Source organism: Bubalus bubalis, chromosome 2 (genome assembly GCF_019923935.1).
Source record: "Bubalus bubalis isolate 160015118507 breed Murrah chromosome 2, NDDB_SH_1, whole genome shotgun sequence".
Classification (NCBI taxonomy): Eukaryota; Metazoa; Chordata; class Mammalia; order Artiodactyla; family Bovidae; genus Bubalus; species Bubalus bubalis.
Genome location: NC_059158.1, coordinates 138,310,040 through 138,326,415, shown reverse-complemented (window position 1 = coordinate 138,326,415; position 16,376 = coordinate 138,310,040). Strand labels below are relative to the sequence as shown.

The 16,376-nt window shown below is 38.7% G+C and overlaps 1 protein-coding gene across 3 annotated transcripts in view; it reads left to right on the top strand.

Annotated features, from left to right (window-relative positions):
• The first annotated feature begins 1,038 nt into the window (after positions 1 to 1,038).
• Positions 1,039 to 16,376, top strand: part of RFTN2 (raftlin family member 2) — a 69,360-nt gene continuing 54,022 nt past the window's right edge. The window contains exons 1-3 of one of the 3 annotated variants that reach the window (XM_006078166.4): positions 1,039 to 1,180; positions 1,554 to 1,758; positions 16,019 to 16,202. In XM_006078166.4, coding sequence (XP_006078228.2) covers positions 1,620 to 1,758; positions 16,019 to 16,202 — 323 coding nt within the window. In that variant the 5' untranslated portion in view covers positions 1,039 to 1,180; positions 1,554 to 1,619. The remainder of the gene's footprint in view (positions 1,181 to 1,553; positions 1,759 to 16,018; positions 16,203 to 16,376) is intronic. The other 2 variants (XM_044936890.1, XM_006078165.4) reach the window with 2 other exon arrangements.

The following is a 16,376-nucleotide window of genomic DNA, read 5'->3' as shown; positions in this document are numbered from 1 at the left end:
AAAGACTATGGAATTTTCCTCTGTTAAAAAACACTTCTGAGAAGTAAGCTATTTAAAGAAGGCAGAAGGAAGAGACAAGAGGTCACAGTGATCTACAAACTAAATAATCTATCCCTTTTTGAGAGTTTTCATATGCACTCTTCAATGTAACTGAAAAATCTTTTCAGGCTTTTGTTCTATAAAATCTGAAATTGATCGAGATTTGCTTTGTAAATAATGGGAATGGTGGCAGAATCACTTCCTTTCTATTACTATTCTCAACCCTGTTTTATAATGTAAAAGCACATTAACAAATCTATTTTACACTATTTGCCAAGCGTAATGTTAAGATATGAGTTAAGATTATCTCTTTCAACCTTCGTAACAAGCCTGTGAGGTAAGTACTATTATTAACTCCATTTTACAGGGGAGGAAATTGAAACTTGAGAGGTCCATAACTTCCCCAAGATCACGTCTCTAGTAGGCATTAGAAGTTGTATTTGAACCCAGGTTGTCTGATTCCAGGGCTCACAGTTCTGATAAGTATGTCATACTCATCAGAGTGATATGTAAATGGTAAAATACAGTAACACTCATTACATTGTTCCATTATGAATTGTTCTTGACTTCAGGTAAATAGCAACTTGTAAGGCTGAATGAATCAAGTTGTCAGTTGTTGTTTTTTAATTGAGGATACTCTGGGACCTGTGGAAGTGTTAGTTACTATCATAAGTTTTCTAACAGTAGAATATTTTAAACTTTGTAGATGTTAATGAAATTAATAATCCACATTAATGTCTCTTTGCAGTTAAATCTTTTTATTATGTTTAATATAAACATTTATTTGTGGCAGTTTAGTATATGATTTTTCCAACAAAAAATAAATAAATAAAAAACCTTCATGTGAAAAGAAATCCTCAAAAGTGCTATCTAAAGACTAAGAATGGAATTTTTTTTTAACTTTAACTTTTTTCTTTCTAGACTCCAGAAATAGTTTCCTGACTTCCTTTCTGGAAATGATTTTTGTTTCCAACTACGTTGAGAATCCATTTTTTTCATTCTCTCTCTCTCTCTCTCTCTCTCTCTCCTTTTGCTTTCTTGGTAGTAGCAGGGAGGAAGGAGGGGGTGGGCGCAAGAAAGAGGGAAAAGAGAAAACAGAAAAAGAATTGCATGCCGCTATGTCTGAATATAGCCTCTACTTGTAGGTATTTCCATCTGATTTGCACTTTTGCCTTTTTATTTCTGTTTCTGGACACCTTCTTTATCATCCAGCCAACTGGAATAGACAAAGCACTGTTGGTGCCCTGAGCGACAGAACTCTGGTAGGGGGCTGGCTGTAAATTGACGTGGCATGGAAATTCTCCGCTAAGTTGTAGCAGCTTGCATGTTTCTACTAAGATCAAGCCCAGCCTCCCAGAGCTGTAGCTTAATCATCATGGGTTCAGCGACTTTACAGCAAAATGGATAGAAAAAATCTTCAGCTCCTTTCTTTGGACTCAAATGTTTTCTTTTTGAGTATCTATGTTTTAGAGGAAAAAATCCAAGCAGTTAAGTCTGTAACTTTCTTTTTACAGCTTAAACAACAGAGTTTGCTGGTCTCCCTCCCCTATCCTGCAATTTAATTCCTTACAGATTTTGCCATGGGGTGCGGACTTAGAAAGCTAGAAGACCCTGATGATAGCAGCCCTGGAAAAATATTTTCTACCCTGAAGAGACCGCAAGTGGAAACAAAGACAGAATTTGCTTACGAATATGTATTGCTGGACTTTACATTACAAGGTATTTTTGCTTCTATTTTATTTGTTAAATGAAAGATTTCAAAGATAAAGGACTACTAGTTTTTTAAAGGGTTGGTTTGTGGCTTTTTACATGGTGCTTCATAATTAGATTGTGCAATCAATCTAACAATAATGCTTTGTTTCTTAATTACATTCTGAAAGATTTCAGTTCTGTTTGTTTTTTGTAAATTTGGCTCATATGTACTTTATAAAATTAGAAAAACTGCTTGGAAACAGTTCTTTCACTTTTAAATCAAATGCTTATTTGTAGATGGATTCATGAAAAACGCTTGCTTTCTCAGCCAAGTAGCTATAGCCTTAATGACAGTTTATGTTTTGAAAAAGATCTGAAAGGCACAAGAAGGTGGCATGTAGGAAATGTTACTTGCATCATGTGGAAGAATATTTGCTAAGACAATTCTGAAGCCTCCAACTGTGTTAAATGTTGTGTTGTGCTAGTCATTTGATATTTTTGACCAAACTAAACCTGAAGTTTGAAAATACAGTATAAAAGAAAAAACTATAGTCTTCTGTAAGATACTTCCTTTGCTTGATACGCGGTCCCTAACAGAGAAACTCCCTGTTCCAGAAAGTTGGAAACACAAATAAACAAGCCCAGATGGCAGCCTTGTGCACAGAACAGAGGCAGCTCGACTTCACAAATACTTTACCTCACTCCTTTTGGAAACTTTACTGTACAATGACGTTGATAAAACTGAGTTTTTAAAAAGCAGAAGTATATCTTTAATTATAGGGTACTAAAAATGAAGTTGACTGTCTTGCTTGCTATTAGAATTTCCAGATATTAGTATTAAGTTCTTATTGGCAAGTTATGCTTTTAAATTCTAATAAGCTGCACATTTTATCAGTTAATAGATTTATACTAAGTATATTATCAGGTTGGATATTAATTTATTTTAAACACAAATTCTCCATTTTTTGGTTTGTTCTGTAAACAGTGGATCTTTGTGCAAGTACCAAGAGCAGCCCATTTTTCTTTGTCAAAAACTGAGCTAGCCAGCAAACAAACTCCCTTCTAGAGGCATATGCAAAGTCTGTACATATATTTTTAATGTATTTACATTTCCATTTTTACCTAAGGTTAAGGCTACCAAAAGGAAAACTGTCAGTATTCTTACTTTTCTTTTTAATGATGAAAGTTAAAAGTAGATAAAGATAATGGTGATAATCAGAGAAGTAACTACTCAAATGAATTTTTCTATACTTTTTCAAAAACCATCATTTGAGAAAATATTTGTAATGTGGTGCTATGTTTTCTCCATTGATTGTCGTTGTCAATTAATTTTTAGGACTGATTTTTATAAATTCAAGGACACAAACACATATTTTCCTTAACCTCAAAACCTTATCTGTTCATAAAGATTAGGCCACAGCCATTGTGATCTGTGCTTTAAGATTTGCTGCACAAATCCCCATAGGTCTTAAAGCAACTTGAATTTTTTTTCTGATTTATTTCTTCCCAACAGTGTTAGCAATGTCAAACAAATTTGTTTAAATGCAAGCATCCTTGAATCAGAAAGATCTACAGTTTTCTTCAGAAGTCATTTTGGTTTTGTTATTATTAGAAGCCCTTTTCTCTGTGAAAGGAGTAAAATTTCTACCTTTCACTCTACGTGTTTGGATGAGATGAGAGAGTATTACAATATAAAGTGGAGATACGGGCATAGTTTGCAAATGCTAACTCAGAAAGCAAGCATGTATTTTAAAGTTGCACCTGGTTCCTATTTGGTCCAGGCGCCTAGTCTCCTGGTGTTCCCTTTCTCTCCGATTCTTCCACATGTTTTCAGTTTTGTTTTGTTTGTGTCTCTGCCTTTGCTTCAAAAGCCAAAACTCAGTATCAGCCCAGCTCCACAAATCACCTTGTTCTCTTCTGTTGTATCTCACCCCCACCTATTCTTCTAGTGTACAGAGAAGTAAGTCACATGGGGATTAAAGCACGCCAGCCTTCTACGTTTAGCCCCAGCCATTCTGACCTGGAGTTGCTGTAAGGACTACTGAATAGTGGCATCTTCTGCCTCTCAGAGGCCATGTGCAGTGAGCAACCTTCCAGGAAACAAAATGGTCTGGTGGCGACAGCTGTGTGTGCTCATGAAGAGCCTGTCTCTTACGTTGTTCTCCTCTGTTTTTCCCAACAGAGAACATGGGATAGGGAGTTAGTCCCAGTGGGGCAGGAGACCCTTTGAAATTTTCAGTGCCCTGTGTTATAGTGGGTATAATTATCTTGAACAATTTGTTTTCCATTTAGTTCCATTCCCTCTGTGTGTGTGTGTGTGTGTGTGTGTGTGTGTGTGTGCCTTTCCCACACTTTTTTTTAGTGTTGTGGGGACTTTGAGCCATTATTTATATATCTCTGGTCGTGGTGGTGGTTTAGTTGCTAAGTTGTGTCTGACTCTTGCAATCCCATGGACTATAGCCTGCCAGGCTCCTCTGTCCATAGGATTCTCCAGGCAAGAATACTGGAGTGGGTTGCTATTTCCTATGGGAGAAATAATAGTCTAATCATTAAGCACACAAGGGTCTGAAGTCAAGTTCCTGGCTTCTGAATCTAGACTCTTTCACTCACTAACTTAGCAAGTTTATGAACTTTGCTGTATCTCAGCTTCCTCATCTATGAAATGGGCATTCTAATGGTGCTTACATAATAGAATTGTTTTAAGGATTAGAGATTATACAAAATAATCTCTTTGAAAAAGTACTTGGCATTTAGTAAGCAGGGCTTCCCAGGTGGCTCAGTGGTAAAGAATCTGCCTGCAATGCAGGAGACACAAGTTCAACCCCTGGGTAAGGAAGATCCCCTGGATGAGGAAATGGCAACCCACTCCAGTATTCTTGCCAGGATAATCCCATGGACAGAGGAGCCTGACAGGTTACAGTCCATAGAGTCACAAAGAGTCAGACATGACTGAGTGACTGAGCACCCATGCACTGAAGCACTTAATAAAAGTTAAGTATTATCCCTCCTAGCTTTAGGCCAGGTCTACTAATTGCACTATTGAGATTTCAGCACAGTCTTTGTGATAAATTTTCTGAATTATTGCATAGTAATCTATACATGTGTATTTATGAGAGTGTGTGTCAGAATTTCTGACACATATTACAGAATTTATTAGTGAAAAGTTAAATGAACTCTGCAAATGATCCAGAAGGGTTGGTTTGCCTTCTTGTGCAATCCTAGAAAATAATCTGAATAACCATGGCCTTAAAGATTTTTAGAGCATGTATAGCTTTATGATTAAAAAGAAATTTATATAATATTAGAAACCCAAAAGAAGGACAGATGGTAACTTCCTTATTTGACTTTCTAATAGAATTATGTAAAAACGCATTGAGAAAAATTTTGCTGGGCCCTGGCTAGCTTTCTTATCATGAGAACAGAAACTCTCATTGTCTTTTGTTATCATTGTTACAGTAATAAATATATTGATGAATGGATTCCATAGAAGATGCTGATAAGCAATGAAACACAAAAAGAAATAACACATAGTTTTTGCCTTCCGTTACTTTAAATTCTAATTGGTCAGACTGGACAAGATTATGAACTCCTCAAGGTCAGGAAGTATGCCGTGTCCACCTTTGCATTGCTGTGTTTGGCACACTGTTTGGCACAAGACTGATGGCCAATAACTGGTGTTGAAATAATGGGCTTCCCAGGAGGTGCTAGGGGTAAAGAACCTGCCTGCCAGTGCAGGAGACATAAGAGACACGGCCTCAATCCCTGGATCAGAAAGATCCCCAGATTGGGAAGATCCCCTGGAGGAGGGCGTGGCCTGGAGAATCCCATGGACAGAGGAGCCTAGCGAGTTATAGTCTTATAGGGTCGCAAAGAGTTGAACACAACTGACAATGTGGACCTGCAATGAGGAGAGGATACAAGGGGCATTTGTAAGAGACATTACCAAAGAAAGAGGAACTTAGCCTATGGTGGGCTGGATAGGAAGGGACAGAAAGAATGAGAAATCCAGGATGACTTCCCAGTTCTGATCCTGAGTAACTGTGGGAATAACCATGCCTCCCACAGTACAAGGGGCATCCCACAAAGAGTCAGTGGGTGAAACAGCAATTCCATTCCAGGCACGCTGCCTGTGAGCTGGCAGTGGAACATCCTGGCAGAGAGAGTTATAGGTACATGGCTGGAGATGATGACTTGCAGGAGGACTTGAAGTAAATAAAGTCTTAAAGAGGAGAATATGGGCAGAGCATAAGTGTCTTGGGCTGAGTCATCAGGCATATTTAATGGTATTGAGGACTATTCAACAAAAATGACAGAGTCTACAAGTCATTCCCTTGTAGCTCAGTCGGTAAAGAATCTGCCTACAACGCAGGACACCTGGGCTCAATTCCCTGGTTGGAAAGATCCCCTGGAGAAGGAAATGGCAACTCACAACAGTATTCTTTCTTGGAGAATCCCATGGAACAGAGGAACCTGGAAGGCTACAGTCCATGGGGTTGCAAAGAGTTGGACATGACTTAGCAACTAAACCACCTCCAAGAAAAATGACAGAGTCTGAGGACAACTGCAACGTATATAGCACCAGAGAAAACAAGGAAAGGAAAGGTTTCAAAAAGCAAGAAATGATCAGTAATTTTAAATACTAGAGAACTTTCAAGAAGAATGAAAATGCAGCACTGAAGAGAATGCATCTAAAAATCAGCAAGAGATGAATAAAGTGTCAGAAATGAGGGAAGGAAGGAAAGAAGGAAGATCAGTCCAACTAAATTTTCTATATCTGTTTAACTCATAAGTTCTTGAATATTTTCTCAAGCTGTCAAAAGACTTTCAAATGTAAAATGCTACGTAAAAAGAAATTTATAGCAAAAATTGCTATATTTACTCAAGTGTCAACAAAATCCTTGACATGGTCCCTAGTGCAAACTCCTACCCGGTGAAAAACTGCATACAGACTTTTCTTATGTTTAAATTGGTGGGATATTTTGGTTTAAAAACGTAATAAAACCTCACAATTTCAGACTGTTATGGAAGAGAAAGATCCTATTCTGACCTGGGGGAGTAGGGAATCTCTGATAATAGCATACAATTAACCCACTTGTTAGCTAAGACCGTAAGGCATCTGCCTACAATTCGGGAGACCTGGTTTCGATCCCTGGGTCGGGAAGACCCCCTGGAGAAGGAAATGGCAACCCACTCCAGTACTCTTGCCTGGAAAATCCCATGGACCAAGGAGCCTGGTAGGCTACAGCCCATGGGGTCGCAAAGAGCCAGACACCACTGAGAAACTTCACTTTCACTTTTCAGCCCACTTGAATAAATATTGATGTTGGGAGGAAAATACATTCCTATTGGCAATCTACATTATATTGGGGTTTTTTCTTATGTCTGGGTGGACATTTATTTATTCTCTGAACTAACACTTACTCAGCACCTACTGAGCTCAGAATGAGGATACAGAGATAAGTAAACCCTAGTCCTTGACTTGTAAGAACCTGCATCGTAGCGAGCATCCTGCTGAGGGGTATTCATTTATGGTGCAAACACTCTATGCTGTGATACAGGCTTTGCTAGAAATCTGAGGGTTGTAGAGGAGGAAAGAAGAGCACCTCCACTTGATAGGTAGATCCAGAAAGACTCCTTAAAAGACATTCCACCTCAGGCTTCCCTCAAGTGGTAGAGAATCCACCTACCAATACAGGAGACACAGGTTCAATCTCTGGTCTGGGCAGATCGCACATGCCCGTTGTGGCAACTAAGTTCATGTGCCACATGTACTGGGTCGGTGCTTTAAAACTGGGAACCACAACTACTAAGCCCACGTGTCGCAACTGCTGAAACCGGTGCCCTACAGTCAGTGCTCTGCAACAAGAAAAGCCACTGCAATGAGAAGCCCACATATCGCAATGAATAGTAGCCCCCACTCACCACAAGAAGAAGCACGCACAAAGCAACAAAGGCCCAGTACAGTCAAAAATAAATAAATCAAATTATTTTTTAAGAAAAAAAGCTTGCTTAGTTGCTAAAAAATGTTTTTAAAAAAATTTTTTAAGTGCCACTTCCTATCATCTAAAGAATGAGTGGAACTTAGACAAAGATTTGTATCCATAATACATAAAATGAAACTGAAAATCAAGAAGGAAAAAACAACTGAATAGAAAAACGGACAAGAAATTTGGACAGGTAGATGACAAAACGGGAAATCCAAATGGCCAACAGACATATGAAACTGTGCTCAGCTTCATTAGTAATCAGGAAAAATGCAGGCTAAAACCACTACAAATTATCCAAAAAACAGCTAAAATGTTGAGAAAATGAAAGTCATGTCCAACTCTTTGTGACCCCATGGACTGTAGCCTTCCAGGCTCCTCTGTCCATGGAATTCTCCAGGCCAGACTATTGGGGTAGGTAGCCATTCCCTTCTCCAGGGGTTCTTCTCAACCCAGGGATGGAACCCAGGTCTCTTGCATTGCAGGTGATTCTTTACCAGGGAAGCCCCTAAAATGTCAAAAGACTGCTGATACAAGGTATTTGTAAACTGGTACAACCACTTTGAAAAAAAAATGCTTTGTCATTATCTCTTTAGCAAAGATCCATATCCCAATGGAAGCGTGGCTACACATTCACCTGTAGCACATACAAAAATATTGATAGAAGGACTACTTGTAATAACCCCAAAAGAGTGAACAACTCAGAAATCCACAAACAAGAGACTGGAAAAGTAAATTATGGTATATCATACTATGCAGGGCTTCCCAGGTGGTGCTAGTGGTAAAGAACCAGCCTGCCAGTTCAGGAGGCACAAGAGATGCAGGTTCGATCCCTGGATCAGGAAGATCCTCTAAAGTGGGAAATGGTAACCCACTCCAGTTCTTGCCTGGAAAATTTCATGGATTGGGGAGCCTGGAGGGCTACAGTCTATGGGGCTACTGAGTGATTGAGCACATGTACCTGTACATACAATGCAACCCTACACTGCGGAAGTAAGACTCAGTTCAGTTCAGTTCAGTCACTCAGTCGTGTCTGACTCTTTGCGACCCCATGAACCGCAGCACGCCAGCTTTTTCTGAAAAGGGCCAGATAGCAAATATTTTAGGCTTTGTGAGCCATGTGATCTCTGTCCTGACTACTCAGCTCAGCCAATGTAGAGTCAACATACCATATGCGACAAAACAGGCCATAGGCAGTACTTCTGTGGTTCTCTACTATAATGCAATCAGAAAAATAAATCATAACTACACAAGCTGTACCAGGTGAATATCACAAGCTTAATGTTCAGTGAAAGAAAACAAACACAAAAGCACATATTGTATGATTCCATTTACATAAAGCTCCAAAAATTGAGAAAACTGAACTATAGTGTTTATTTACATTCTTGCATGCATGCATGCTAAGTCGCTTCAGTCGTGTCCAACTCTTTGCACCCCTATGGACCATAGCCCACCAGGCTCCTCTGTCCATGAAATTCTCCAGACAACTATACTGGAGTGGGTTGCCAAGCCCTTCTCCAGGGGACCTTCCCGACCCAGGGATCAAATCCACGTTTCTTACATCTCCTGCATTGGCAGGCAGGTTCTTTACCATGAGCACCACCATTCTTGTATAGTTAACTAAGAAGAAGAGCAAGGAATTGAGGACCATAAAAGTCAAAGTAAAAGAAAAAGTCAAGTTAGCACAGAGTGGGAGAGAGGGATTGTGATTGTAAAGGGCAGAATGGTAGGCTTCTGAAGTGCCTGTCATTTTCAGATTTTTGAATGGATGGCATTACCAAATGTTGGCACTTTAAAATGTTTTGTGCTTTTTGTATGTTACGTTTCTACCCCCAGACAAGATTTTTTTAAAGGTTAAAAAAAAAAAAAAGCTAAGTAGGAAGTGGGAGTAAGGCAAACAAGGCTGAAAGACAAGATGAACAGACTCAGAAACGAGAATATTTCATGGTTTGGGAACTGCAAATAGAATAGGTGGAGTGCAGCACATGAAGGAGGCAGCAGTGGAACACAGACTGCAAGAGTTTTAAGTGGTCCTGATGTGATCTTTTGCACGGCTGCCTATAATAATGAACTATGTAGTTCCTCTAGTTGGAGTGTATTTCAAAACTACAACTGTATTACTTCAATTAAATATATTAATGAGTGACTACAAAGATGGCAACTTTTATTGAAAACAAAAAGTTATGTAATTTGGATGTTCCTTATATAGTAGTTTATATTTCTAAGTAACAAAACATTTTGACAAGTAGCATAAACCAGATACTCCTTTTAATATCCATACATTAAATTGCTTAATAATTTATAGAAATCAAAAGCTTTAGTGCAGCTCATGTCTGAATTTGCACAAATTCTGAATTAACAAAATTGCAAATGAAGTTTTACTTTCCTGTAGGTGCTAAAAGGGCTTCCCAGGTGGCACTAGTGGTAAAGAATTTGCCTGCCAATGCAAGAAACGTAAGAGACGCAGGTTTGATCCCTGGATCGTGAAGATCCCCTGGAGGGTATGGCAACCCACTCCAATATTCTTGCCTGAAGAATTCCATGGAGTCATTCTGTCTGGTTCAGTCACAGCCTTTGCTGTTGTTGTTGTTGTTGTTGTTCTGTTGCTCAGTTGTGTCGGACTCTTTGCCACCCCATGGACTGCAGCACACCAGGCTTCCCTGTCCTTCACTATTTCCTGGAGTTTGCTCAAACTCATGTCCATTGAGTCAATGATGTCATGCAACCATCTCATCCTCTGTCACCCCTTCTCCTGCCTTCAGTCTTTCCCACTATCAGGGGCACAGCCTTACCACTCACTAACAATCTGGGCAAGTTATCAAACCTCTCTCTTACTGAGTTTCCTCATCTGAGAACAGTGATAATATCTACCTTATGGAGTTTTTGTAAGGACTTATTAATATTAGGCATGTAAAGCACTTCACATAGTGCCTGGCACAGAATACCCTGGTATATGTTACTTGTTATTTTTTACTATAATTGCTAAATATAATATGGATTTTGACAGTCTGTTCCCTTTTGAAAATATGGTAAAATTACTTGCCAGTGTTTGCCCATCGTATCTTTATCTGAGGAAATAATGTTTCATAAATATTTCAAAAATACATACCAATCTTCACAAAAAAACACATTTATATGTCTTGGACTTTTTTCATAGAGTTACATCATCAGAGCGAAGCTTTTGGTATTGAACAAGTTCTTAGCTTTATACTAAAAGAGTGTGACTTTTTTGTATTTTTAAAATTAGATCTTTATCTATGAAGTTTTTAAGCAAAGGACCATAAAAAAGTGTACTGATATTTTATTTCAGAAACTATGAGGAAAAATGACAGAATGTTACTTAACCTTCTATATGTTTACATTTTAATGAGAAAAAAATCCACACTGCATGTGGGTAGTTTTCAAAGCAACTACAAAATACTTTCCTTCACAATGGCCTTGTAAGGTATAATAAAGCTTTTACCAATCATGTACAATTGATTGAATAGCAACCAACCCCACCCATTAATGCTGTCAACAACGTTTGTTCCATCTCCCAAGGAACTGAGAAGGAACTCTTGGTGGTTGAGGAGCTAAGAGCAAGATGGCTCACAGCTGCTGCTAACTGCCTGTGCTCTTCAGTTCTAGCCAAAACAACCACATCTCCCCCCTAATTTCCTGTGTTTTAAAGTAATAGAGTCTCTGATATTACCACCCCAGTGTAAGGAGATCAAATCAAAGGCTTGACGCAGACACCAAGCCTCTCACAGAAACGTAATTATCTACTCTAGTGAGCACTGATGAAAATACCTCACTCTGGGAGCACAGCTCGCCCTTTTTCACATCTCTAAGCTGAATCAGGTTGCCAGTCTCTTTTCAGCACAGTTTAAAGCATTATTAAGAATAGAGGGGATTACATGAAGGGATGTTCTCAACAAAACTTCCAGATTTATTTCTCTTTTCCTTGCTCCTGGGTTTACTTTTCTTGAATGACACTGGCATGTTTAAAGTAAGTCACAATGTCAGATAAGAAAGACAATCTGCCAACAGAGTGAATCACAGCCCTCTTCTCACCACCATCCTCCTGTCTCCACTAAGAAGAAGATTCAGTGACACTAAGCCCACATGGCAACTACTGGACCAGGGCTGCTGCACTCTCAGATGAGGTATTAAGTCTTCCCCAGGTCCCTTCTCCAGCACAGCCCCTTTCTTTGTTTAATCAAGCTGGTACCTTTGGACATTTGAGTCTGGGACTCCATGGAATAGATGGGTGTGAGTTAGGGACCCTGGTCTGGAGAGTGAGCTGGGGACACCTAATCTACAGGGTGAGTTAGGGATTTGAGGTCTAGAGTGTGAGTTAAGGGCCTCTGATCTAGAATTCTACAGACGGACCCAGGCTGGGCTTTTGAAATAAGTCCAGATCTCTACAATGAACTTCTTCCTGGAGATTTTTTTTTTTTAAACCAACAATGACTTGTCTCTGAGAACAGCTTCCATTCAAAACCATCTTTTCTGAGCTGGGCCACCAACAGAGAGACACATCTCTGATGTCTCTGTGTTTATTTTGTACCAGGCCCTGGGCTCATGTTTTACAGTTGCTATCAAAGCAACTCTATGAAGTTAATTTGTCCCCATCTCAGAGAAGCAAAGTAACTGATTCCAGATCTAGTACATGGCATAATTTGAGCCCGGGTGATTTGCTTCCTGATCCTAACTCTAACAGTGAGAATAGGGTGCTGCCCCTCTTTCTGCAGGAAAGGACTTTATTTAACAAAGCAGCCAACAGTTGTATAGCACATGCTAGCTACATGCCAGATACTTTCTAGGAACAAATATAAATTTATAAATATAAATTTATTCAATCCTAACAACCCTATAGAGACTATTATTATTCTCACCTCACAGATGAGGAAACTGAGGCACATGGGTGCAAAGTACCTTGCAGGCCCTCAGCAGTGAAAGTGAAAGTGCAGAGTCCTAACCACTGGACCACCAGGGAACTCCCCATAGAATCTATTTTCTAAACTGCTGCTCCATGAGCATCCTGGAGCTCTGTTCATTGAATATGTTAATGTTACAACCAATTTTTCATACAGCTGGTCCTTTAATAAGTATATTTTAAGCATTTACGGTAATTGTCATGTCTATGCTGAGTGCAATTTATCAAAAGACACACAGACCTCCAAATAGAAGAACATGCACATTTGAGACAGTTGAATAATTAATGTAAAGCACTGGGCCCAAAGTGATATGATCCTTACAAAAACTTAGGCTAAGATATGCTTATAAGTATTGATGTACAACTTTTCTTTACCCCTTTTGTGGCTTTCTTGGACTTCTTAGTTTGTAATTCCTCCTAAAACTTCTGTCTGTTTGTATGTTTGTGTTTTGTTCATTAACATTATTTTGCATTGAACTCAAGACAATAACCTTACTTCACTGAGAGTACAAGAGGATGTAGATTAGACAAGAAAAACTGGATTTGCTCCATTGTCACAAAATTTCTCTGACATCACCAGAGAACAGGGTGTTCCTCAGAAATACATTCTCTACCTGAACGGAAATCTCTTTGAGCACCAATGTCATTTTGTTATAGCCATCTTCTCCATGATTGCATTTAATGTGCTACAAAAGTCTGCCTTTGAAAACAGTGTTCTGAAACAATAGAATGGAGGGAATGACTTCATTATCATTATCAAGTGGGCCAGTGAAGTGTAGAAGGTATTTTAAGCGACCTCAGACTGTAAAGTTTTTATAGTTCTTTTATCCAGTTTCATAATTCATTTTATTCCCCCTGATGTCCTCTGCCCCCTTGCAGGCCATCACTCTTTCCTTGCTGCTGCTGCTAAGTCGCTTCGGTCGTGTCCGACTCTGTGCGACCCCATAGACGGCAGCGCACCAGGCCCCACAGTCCCTGGGATTCTCCAGGCAGGAACACTGGAGTGGGTTGCCATTTCCTCCTCCAATGCATGAAAGTGAAAAGTGAAAGTGAAGTCGCTCAGTCGTGTCCGACTCTTAGCAACCCCATGGACTGCAGCCTACCAGGCTCCTCTGTCCATGGGATTTTCCAGGCAAGAGTACTGGAGTGGGGTGCCATTGCCTTCTCCCTTTCCTTGCTACTTCTGTCCAAGTAGGGGCTCCAAGCCTCTACCAAAAGACTTAGCACTAAACATAAGTTGCCTTTAAGTTGTACACACAGACAGAATTAACTAACATTGAATCTCATAACCAGAAAGCTGTGCTCTTTTCATTTCTTTTTAAGCCATCTAATCAGTTCAGAGTTAGATGGCTAATTCTCCCTTTCAACAAAGATAGAGCGGGGCTGTGTGGCTCAGCCTTTGGCAGATAACAGTCTCCCGCTAGATTCTGATAAGTGTTTTCTTTTCGTTGCATTTATTCATATGTAACTTTCTACTCCTGGTAAGTGATTCTGGTTTTATGCCCATAAGGAATTCTCAGTCGACCAGCAGAGCCAGATATATAAACAAGTAACTATAATGTAGTTTGGTAAGGGAGCTAGTGGGATGCACAGCAAAGAGGAAGGCGTGATTAACTCAGCTTGGGGAGCAGGAAAGGAAATGAAGGTCTGTAGGCATGAAATAGTGTGCCTGGCTCAGGAACACCAGTAATTCAGTCCTGCCAAAGCAAGACGTACAAGAAAAAGAACGACAAGACTGAAGGCTGAGTAAGTAGATAGAGGCCAGACTCTGAAGATTCTTCTGTATTATGCTAAGTATTTCCATTTTCTACAATAAGCAATGAGATCTATTAAAAGATTGAAATTTTCTTTAGAACTGTATAGGATTAGTATAGACGTCTAAAAATAAGTTTAGGCTACATTTCATTCCTTAGTCTTAACAGTTTATTCTCTTTTATAGTTTCTTAGTTCCTTTGTTTGGAAATCAGGGTTGGTAGTTAAATACTAAAAAAGTAAAACCAAATGAATCACAGAGTGATTGCCACACAAGCAGGAAGAACTGGGTCATTTTGCAATGAAATCCAGCTGTTTCTTCCAAGCCAGGATCACTCTCTTTGTTTTTATTCCTATTCATAATGATGAAAATATATTGTATATAGATTAGCTTAAATCCAAAAAAGGATGAACATTTGAGTAAATGGATTCATCATGGTTTATATAACTTTTCTTGGAGTGCTTTATTTTCATTTGAAAAGTTGGCATGAACCCACATGAACCCAAGTGGTGTGTTTCTGTTCCATCACGTGGATCTGAACGTAAGAGCCAGTGGGGATTTCCTCTGACCCTTCTTCCTTGTCTGCTTCTTAACCTACTTCCTGTGTTGGGGCAGTTGGCAGCAGCTCTTTGCTGGACAGCACTGACCACACTATCAGAAGGCCAACACCAGTGCTACCCATACCTGGAGTTAATTTCATACGTTTTGTTGCTCAAGAGATAACCAAATTACAGCTCTATTTATAGCTATTAATTCTTGGTGGTTTTCCGGAAAGTTAGAAATAATGTTACAGAAAATGAAGTTGTTTTTAAAATTAATACTGAAAAAATATTCATTTCCCATATAACACACCCTTTTCCTTTTACTGAAAACTATACAGATTCTACTTTTCTATAGTTTCTACAGATTTGTCCTGCTTCAAAGGGATGGTTCAACTGCATACCAAATTTTGCATTTAAATTTCCTTTATATTTAGAATTTTTGCTTATTAAAAAGAACTTCTGGGTACCTTTACTTTTTCAATTTCTTTACTAAAATATTTATTAAGTGCCATAAGAAATCATATTTGTAGTTTCCCAGAGAAACTTAAAACATGATGTTTTTGAAGTGTAATTGGAAATAAGAAAGCACTTAACAATTCTTGCTTAACAAATATCATTTCTTCATTTTTAATCTTTAGATTTGTATGAGTATCACTCTTAAGAAATTTTACATCTCATCTTGTCCAGAATCATAAAAACAAGTGGCTTCTAAACCTAACTGTTTCTCCTATATATGTCTTCTATATCTATTAATAGAAATATAGTCACTCAAATGAAATCCTAAAATATAAAACTGCCTTAATTGAAATTGAAACATACATATATATATATATATATATATATATACAAGGTATTATATTTCCACTTTAAGACATATTGGTAATACTATATATCTGCCAGCTTTTAAGATTACTTTTGCTTTTTTTTCTGGAATTAACTTAGAAAATATGTAATCCCTGTTAGTGTAACTTTATTTGAGATTAAGTCATATGCATGAGTGTGTTTTCTATTCATTAGTGTCATCACACATAGAAATAATGTATAGTTCAACTTTATGAGTGTGCAAATGTCTCTGCATTTGATATTTCAGCTTCGCCAAACCCAGAAGTCATCAAGATAAATTCCATTCTTGATATAGTAACAAAAGTGGAAGACTACTATCTTAAAGGATATATTGTTGGAGCTATTCATCCTGTTATACAACCTGTGGGGCAGCAAAAACACTTGCCTGCAAGTTACCTATACAGGGTGGTGCTCTCGCGCTTGAAATTAAGGTAAGGCTGGTGCTCAAGAAAACTGTCATACTGAGAAGCTGTTAAGAGAGAAAGTTTTCTTTGGCTAAAAGAAAAGAAAGTTTGAACACAGTGATGGAGAATAAAGGATAATTAGGGGTTTTGGCTTAAAGGCAGATTTTCCAACAGTTGAACTTGGATTGGGAGAAGAAAATG